Source organism: Gadus morhua, chromosome 6, assembly GCF_902167405.1.
Source record: "Gadus morhua chromosome 6, gadMor3.0, whole genome shotgun sequence".
Taxonomy (NCBI): domain Eukaryota; kingdom Metazoa; phylum Chordata; class Actinopteri; order Gadiformes; family Gadidae; genus Gadus; species Gadus morhua.
In genome coordinates, this window is record NC_044053.1 from 27,556,737 (window position 1) to 27,565,450 (window position 8,714).

General features: G+C 40.7%; 1 protein-coding gene across 1 annotated transcript; it reads right to left on the reverse strand.

Annotated features, from left to right (window-relative positions):
* Window positions 1–4,605: 4,605 nt before the first annotated feature.
* Window positions 4,606–8,483, reverse strand: LOC115546160 (coiled-coil domain-containing protein 106-like). The gene is made up of 4 exons (XM_030359853.1): window positions 8,112–8,483; window positions 7,369–7,515; window positions 5,678–5,881; window positions 4,606–5,089 (listed from the first exon to the last, which is right to left on the reverse strand). Exons 1-4 carry the CDS (start codon window positions 8,185–8,187, stop codon window positions 4,776–4,778), a joined length of 741 nt encoding a protein of 246 aa, XP_030215713.1. The 5' UTR covers window positions 8,188–8,483; the 3' UTR covers window positions 4,606–4,775.
* Window positions 8,484–8,714: the final 231 nt, after the last annotated feature.

Consider the following 8,714-nt stretch of genomic DNA (forward strand, 5'->3'; position numbering starts at 1 on the left):
TACTAAATGCAAGACGCAACATCAAATAAATGATTAAACTGTAACAGCACCCACTAGTGGTGACCATCAAATCACAAAGGCCACGTTGTCCCTTTTTCAAACATGGCGGACAACATGCTGGCCGACAAAACCCGAAACGCAAACGTCCTGACACTTTAAACACACAATTACAACACAATTATTACCTGTAATGAGTGGTAGACACACATATACACAATTTGTAGTTTAGCACCTCCACTGGTTTAGTCTACGGAGGAAATAACATTGACCTCAGTGCGAAACAATATCACTACCAACGTGAGCAACAATCAATGTAAAACGAAAATGATAACATGAATAAATCTCACGTTAGCTTCGATAATAATAATACATAACACTTTTCACTTTTCATAACACTTTTCAAAGCAACATCGGAACGTGACTTACCCTAGCAGAGAACTACAAGACTACTTAGAGCACTCGGGTTGCGGTCATATATGTAGACTTCCAGGTACCAGCAGATGGCGCAATTGAACCCCTCATTACAAGGCAATATACAGGCGATATACATATTTTTGCAGGGATTTCAATAAAATAATCAGAGTATTTCTTATACCCGTTACATGTATATATTCTATAGAGTGTAATGATCATGATGGGCTTGATACTGATTTCTTTTCTTTTTTCTATTACAAACACTCCCTGGAGACCCCCAGTGTGCGCCACTACCAGTGCTGACCGCCGATGATTGGGCTGGTCTTGACGACCTCTCGTCCTGGTCCTCATCGCTGCTGGACCATATCGACTTCACTCCTGCTCAGTGGATCGACTCTACAGCTACATCCGTAGGGGCTACCACCAGTGCAGCGCCTGTACAACACCACCAGCCTGAGATCCTGCATCTGGATCCCTACACGCCATTCAGGACCCTAGCCGCGACCCCCCGTGCATCGTGAGTCCCAGCGCTCATGAGGTAGCGGTGCCGCTGCTACCAGCCGGCCCTGCAATTGCTGTTGATGAACACCTTGTGAGGGGGCAAAGTGTTAACTGGTGTAAAGAATTTGATGATAAATTAGCCTTGGTAACTGCGGCGGTGGATGTAAACTCCTTAACCATTGATCGTCAGAGTAAACTGGGCGTGTTGGCTGGTAAACGTGGTGACCGTAGATATCAGGATCTCGAAGAGCAGACGAAGCAGTCCTTCATAGCTATCAGGGCCGAGATTGCGCGTGATCGTATGACTGCTGAATCCCCAAACACTGAGACCGGTAATGGTCGTGCTATCGAAGCCCTTCAGCGTAAGCATTTGGATGCCGAGGCAGCTGTGCGAGTCAACACGCAGGGCATAGAGAGAATTAACGCGCAAGAGGGGTTAAGAGCTGCTAAAACCGCTAGAAAATTCTGGTTACTGCAATCTGCTAGCGAAGCTAACGTCAATGCCTATCGGGCAATGAGTACCGAGATGTCTGTGATGAATGACACACTAGCAAAGCTTACGATGAATGCTATTATTTGATTTGTGTTTTTGTTTTTTAATGTTTTTTTCTTTTATTTCGTGGAGAGGGTATCTTTTGTTTTAAACTGCATGTAATAAAACTTTTTTTCTTTTAATACCTGAATAATTAACGTTTTTTTAATTATTATTTATATATATATATATATATATATATATATATATTTTTTTTTTATTTTTTTATTTTATCTATTGGCATAAAAAACTATAGCTGTACACTATGCATAACGCCATGAGCCCTAGAAAAAGGAAATTCAAATCTATAGACGGCAATCCCAAGAGACGGCGTAGATCTGATAGTGGGGGTAGCATTATGGATTTAGAACTTGAAGAGATGGCAATGAGGTATGACGCAACCGGCGATACGTCTCATTTGTCGGCCGTAGGACATGTGGGGGGTGGGGGCATGTATGCAGAAGGCTGTTTAGACATGCGGGAAATATGTGTTGGCATAGATAGAACTAGGCGGGTGTTAATTGCAGCGGATGCATGGGGGAATAGTATGGTTAATGCTCTATATCAGGCAGCACAGATAAATGTTTCGAACGAGCCAGGCCTAGATGACATGGAGGGGCTAGAGGCGACAGGAGATTTAGACACAAGGGGCGTGTTGTATGCGGTGGCAAACACAAGAGATGTACTTAACGCTGTCGGTGGGTGGTTGGATAGTGCACAAGAGAGTCTATACATATCATCGCAGATCGATGTATTGCATGGGTCGCAATGTGATGAAGGGGTTGGCGAGGTTTTTCAGGACCCCCCGGCTGTGGCAGGGGTCCCTATAGAGTCAGATATACAGGTCGGTGGTGGTGGTGGTGGTGTGGGGGATGGTGGCGGTGGTGGTGTGGGGGGTGGCGGTGTTGGTGGCGGTGGTGGTGATGATGTTGAGGGTGATGGCTGTGGTGACGGTGATGGTGGTGCTGTTGATGATGATGATGGTACACCTGTGTCTACTGTAACGGGGGAAGATAATGACGAGTTGCATACTAGATTATTTCCCCATTTTAACGGCTTTGAGGTTAGACAGTCCATTGATCTGAGAAGTATATCCCTTGCAAATTTACAGGAGGTCCCTGATTTGATCAGGGAGAGGCTGTCGGGTCATAACAAGCTGCTCACAAAGTGCAGCCGATGGTAGTGTCTTAAACGTGGTGCTGAGAGGCCCTTCATTGGCCTCTGATGTACAGGCTGTGCTCGTATCGGGTGACGATTACAATGCGGATTTGTTTATGGACCATATTAGCCAAGTCATACAGAGTAACGACACAGGTCTGACGGATGATGTGCTAGAGTTGGTGGTCACAGGGGTCCACAACAAACGGGGTGGGGTAAGTTTGAAGTTAAAAAACATTCCCTATGATGAAATCATATACAAGAAGAAGCTAAGTCTCTACACCCCGAGTAATACTCATGACAATTTGTGTTTCTCACTATGCATGACACATTTTCTGCATGAGGGGGTAACCGGGGGTGACACAGTGTCCGAAGAGACTAATTTGGAGGCGGCTCGCAAATTACACAGTGATCTGGGGTTTGGCCCAGATCACTCTGTGGGTTTCTCGGATGTTTCCAAATTTGAGAGACATCTAGATGTTAAAATCCTGATTTCATCATAATGATGCATTCAAGAAGCTGGAGATGTTCCAGACACATACGGCCCAACATCCTAAAACAGTATGGTTGTACCTCCATGATAACCATTATCATTGCATAGAGAAAAGAACGGCATTCTTTGGTACGGGATATGTGTGTGAATATTGTTACAAGGCCCATGAGGGAATTCTATTCCACAAATGCCCGATCCATTGCAATGTGTGTCTGACAGTGTGCGATAGACTAGCAGGTCGTACGATAAAGTGCAAGGACTGCAGTCGTATATGCCGCTCGCAGGTCTGCTACAACACTTTATAATAACTACACACAATTCATCATTTATTAAGCATTTTTTACCTATTGGGTAATGGTTTGTTCACCATTAGTTATTTATTGTTCATACATAACGTATCATTAGTAAAGCATTTCTTCACACAGTTATAAATGGGTTTGTTCATAGTAAATAAGCCTTCTAAAAAACTATTAAATAATGGTTTGTTCACCATAAGTTATTTATTGTTCATACATAACGTATCATTAGTAAAGCATTTCTTCAAACAGTTATAAATGGTTTGTTCATAGTAAATAAGCCTTCTAAAAAACTATTAAATAATGGTTTGTTCACCATTAGTTATTTATTGTTCATACATAACGTATCATTAGTAAAGCATTTTTTCAAACAGTTATAAATGGTTTGTTCATAGTAAATAAGCCTTCTAAAAAAGTAATTTTACCATTATTATCTAGGTACTTAGGAATGTATAAGGCCGGTTAAAACCTGGAAGTTGATGATTAACAGACTATCTAGACCTACTGTTCATGCCTTAAATAAAATTTTATGATTTAGAAATAGGCCTCAACTAATAGCTGGGGTGTTAATACACATGTTACAAATACTTACCAATTAGGTTACCCATGATTAATTCATGAGTTACTACGGATTAGTTGACTAAATGGTGTGAACCCATCTAAAGTAAGCACTTTCTATGCTTTACAAAGCATTTATAAATGAATTGCAAACATAACCTGGACACAAATATGTATTATTCTATTTGGACATGCCTTCAGAACTATGCCTACGGATAGCTAGTGTTACTGCATCTTTAACAAGCACTTAAAAAAACTTCAATTCATGATTAACTCATGAGTTACTACTGATTAGTTGACTATATGGTGTGAGCCCATCTAAAGTGAGGACTTGCTATGCTTTACAAAGCATTTATAAATGAGTGGCAAACATAACCTGGACACAAATATGTATTATTCTATTTGGACATGCCTTCAGAAATATGCCTACGGATAGTTAGTGTTACTGCATCTTTAACAAGCACTTAACAACACTTCAATTCATGATTAACTCATGAGTTACTACGGATTAGTTGACTACATGGTGTGAGCCCATCTAAAGTGAGGACTTGCTATGCTTTTCAAAGTATTTATAAATGAGTGGCTAGCAGATACCAAAGAGACACAAGTTAAAACAAAATATTATTTTAAGAAAAGGGAAAGAAGCTATGTGCTGAAGTGCTGAAAACGTACAAATATTTATTTTAAACTACATAAATTCTTCTTTTCAACAAAGAACACACAACAAAAAAATACAGATAAAATATGAACAGTGGTATTGTACAGAAAATGTAAAAATTACTTTACAGGAACACTTGTAAAGCATAATACAAAATGCACATAATTATTTCTTTTTCAGTGGTAGCAGCTTACCACTGGCTTTAAGCGTGTTAACTGCGTCAACTATTTCTACATCGCCTAGAATTGTCAAGGCACAGTGTTCCGCAAATGCTTTCAATTTTGTGGAATGGGTATACGTTTTCAAAGCTTCCTTGTACTGGTCTGGGGCAGCAATGGAAAGCTCGGCGATTGGTGCATTGACCACCACTGTATTACGGTCAACACCGACCTTTCGAAATGCCCCAGACATGGTTCCAAGCCTCTTGTAGCATTTAAGAATCTTTTTGTACCGGGCCAAAGCCTGCTCGGGATTCCGGGCTGCAATTAAGAGAACATACAATTAGTGCTATCTATAGTAGTAGTTTTGTCATTTAGATTACTGTACTCATACTGTACTCATCTTTAACACGCACACACTATCTCCTTGCACACACACACACAACGTCAACTATGCTCAGTATGTGTTGCCGGTGAGAGGCAGGAGAAGCTACAGTGGTGGAATGCCCACACACACACAGGGTGAAGGAGCACACACACACAGAGTGAAGGAGCACACATACACAAAATCTACTTCCCTACACACACACACACACACACACACACACACACACACACACACACACACACACACACACACACACACACACACACACACACACACACACACACTACACTACACTATGAATCTAGTGTGGCTTGTCAGCTACACACTTAAATCTGATTTCAATCTAGAATATGAGATGACCACAAGCTATTCCTCTAAAATTCACTGTGTGAGTGCTAGAAACAATCACACATGCAATGTCACATCATATGGGAAGAGCCAGCTTGGAGAACACAACACAGCGAAGCAGGAGTGATCTAGCACCCAGGTGAGTGGAAAGTGGTGAAATTAGTATTTCTAACCTCTTTGCAGAGTTTTTTCCATTTTAACCCTCTTGGATGCCTTCTTTCTCCCTTTCCCCTTCTTCTTCCTCTTTTTGTCCTCTGAGGATGAGCTGTTGGATGACTCCGAGTCTGTACTCTTTGAACTCATCTCGGAGGAAGATGAGTCCAGTGTAGAGACACTATTGGAACCGGCAGTTGCTTTGGGCTCATCTTTTTTAAGAGCTGTTTAAAAAGATTAAAATACAAACATAAGAGTCACAACACATCATACATAACAACACATATGTGCACGCATACAATGCACAGCCAGATCCTGCAAGTTCATGGTCACACTTTTTCCCCCACTACTTTTTAATAATTTTAATACTAATGTGAATGTTAAAACAACAATCACAATACTAATGTAAATTGTATTCGGGAGATATGCGAATAACAGGTACACAAACACACGCAGACTGAGAGTCAGACGTTCCTGTCATTAATTGATAGATGTAGCCTGCTGCCAAGCAATAGTAGTACTATTTCCGATGAAAGCAAAGACTGCCTCATAAACCAGAACCTTACTAAGCGAAGACTTTAACATCATGAGTTTGCGGTTGTGTGTTAATAACAACAGTTCAATAACCTGATGGACTGTGGAAAGGGAATGTGTGAAACTGCTATAGGGCTTTGACTTTGGCCCAAAAATCATATTCGAAGTTCGTTTGTTTATTAATATTAATATTCGAATATATTCGAATATTTATTAATACTATTTTGACCATTAAATGCCTTCAGTAAGACCTGGGCTGAATCTGAATACTTAGTACATACTATTTCTGTTCAGTGTCTACTACTTCACCGTACTACAGCTATGCGTAGAACGCCTCTGAAACTCCACCGGACGTTTGGAGATGACGTATCTCCCCTCAGATGCCGGCAAAATTACCTTGATAAGTTACCTGTTTTCCGTCTTGTCATCGTTGCTATTAAATTAAAAATGTATCTTTTTACTTAATTACTTACTTTACTTTTTTAATGTCTATTTTTTTCGCCGCTTTCTACGACGTCTTTCTAAGCCGCTGCTAGTGTCGGGTCAGCCATCTCTTCTTCGTTCGTTACCAGACTCCGGTTGCATTGTGGGATAGCGTAGGGACCTACCGTTGTATACTGTGGCGGTAGTACGCATTCTTTAACGTTTTCCATACTACACAATGCGTACTGAGCATTCGGACGCGCTATATTTGTGGCGTACTACAAAATGCATACTATAAGTATGAGTATTCGGATTCAGCCCTGGATTGGGTTTTGCGAGATTGTTTTGCGAGGTTGGTTTACCGGCGTTGCTATGGTTACCGGTCTTGCGTGTTCCAACGGTTTATTAGGTTTCTAATAAATCGCTGTCTAATCAATACTTCAGTCACTGCCTCTTCCGTGGTCATTACAATATTATGAATGGACTGCGTCAGGTTCTCCGACGTCTCTCCCTCTTGGCCTGCCCATAGCAGGTTCGAATATTAAGGGCTGCCTAATATTTGTTCGAATTTTGATTTATTTTTTGATATTCGAATTATATTCGAATTACGAAGTTCGAAGTCAAAGCCCACATTCTTGGACCATTCGGCAGATGACTGTGGCGGACTGGAGGCGAAGAGGACACGCAATGCCTTCCTTCGACCCTACTAAAAACAAACCAACACTTTGACTAAACATTGTGTTGGGAGACTTGCCGGATGCTAGTTGTTCCTTGAGGAAATCTCTCTCCTTGGTCAACTCCTCTATTTTCTCATTCTGCCATTCCATTTTCTTTTTGCACATCTGCAACTCATGTGCTTTATTGTTTAGTGCCAGCTGTGCTGTGGGGGCTGCTGACGCACCTAAAATAAATACATGTCATTATTGAATGAATGTAGAAAATCTAATTAAAGTAAAATCACTGGACACTGGACAAATCACAGGAATTCAGTAAAATGTCATTCTTCTATTCAAGCACGGGTTTCATAAAGTAGCCTATAAAACATTAACTGTTAGCCTATTAAAGTAACCTCATCTGACAGAAAGAAATTAAACTAATGGATTTCAGTCAATTTCCTTTTCTAACGCCTGTATAGCTTATTGTTCAGGTATGCAGTGTGAAATACTATACAATTAGTTCATTACAGACTGCATTCAGAGGTTTTCATTCGGTTATCTTATACTGTCTTTATAATACGTTAACAAGATTAATTTGGTTTGCTGAAATCAGGAGAAACATGCTGAATTAATTTGTTGACGTTCCATGGTAGTTAGGCTACAGTAAACTCTCACTTCTTATTCATTAAATTGCTGATGCAGTTCAGTGCCCCCGCATATGAGTAGCTAGCTACTATATGTGGCTGTACTGTATAAGTAGCTAGCAAGCTAGCAAGCAATCTACCTCATTGTCAATCAATGTAAGTTTAAAAAAACAACAAAAACACATATGTATACTCACCAACACTGCTGCCTTCCGCTTCTGTCTCCTCTACATATTTTTTTCCTCTGGTCTGTATCCGTTTTCTGTTTGCCATTATTACTGCTACTGTCAGCTGGAACAGGTGGCTATATCACTATAGAATAAGCGCGAAACCTTTCTTTGTCCCACGTTGATGACGCGATTCCTACTGAACGCAGGCGTTAGATTCTGTGGCAGCACGATCCTGGCGGCATCATTCACCAGTGTAATGACAAGATTCAGCAGTGTGAGAAACCTTCTACATCAGGAAGCTTCTAAACAAAATGCTTGGAAGCTTATTAAGTGGTTTCAGAGGAAGAAACTTTTGAGAAGAAAAATGAAATGCAGTAAATGCTATCATGGCATGGAGCTGAAGAGAAGACGCAACTGTGTAGACCAATATGCTTGGTAAGAAAGGGATAGCTGAGATGAGATACATTCAGTTTGAATAGCATGATATGCTGCAATTTTTTATTGTAAAGAAACAAAGTAATTTATTTCTTCAACTTCATATGGGACTAGACTGAGCCTACTTGGGGTGCACATGTTGCACACTTGAAGAAAGTAACGCTAAACAGTGTGCTGGGAAAGATTGCCTTCATT

Coding starts and splice junctions, on each gene's coding strand:
- LOC115546160 (XM_030359853.1), bottom strand. CDS start 8,187: ATGGCAAACAGAAAACGGATACAGACCAGAGGAAAAAAATATGTAGAG. Junction 7,516..8,111: donor AGCGGAAGGCAGCAGTGTTG/GTGAGTATACAT, acceptor TATTTATTTTAG/GTGCGTCAGCAGCCCCCACA. Junction 5,882..7,368: donor CAAGGAACAACTAGCATCCG/GCAAGTCTCCCA, acceptor CTTTTTAAACAG/CTCTTAAAAAAGATGAGCCC.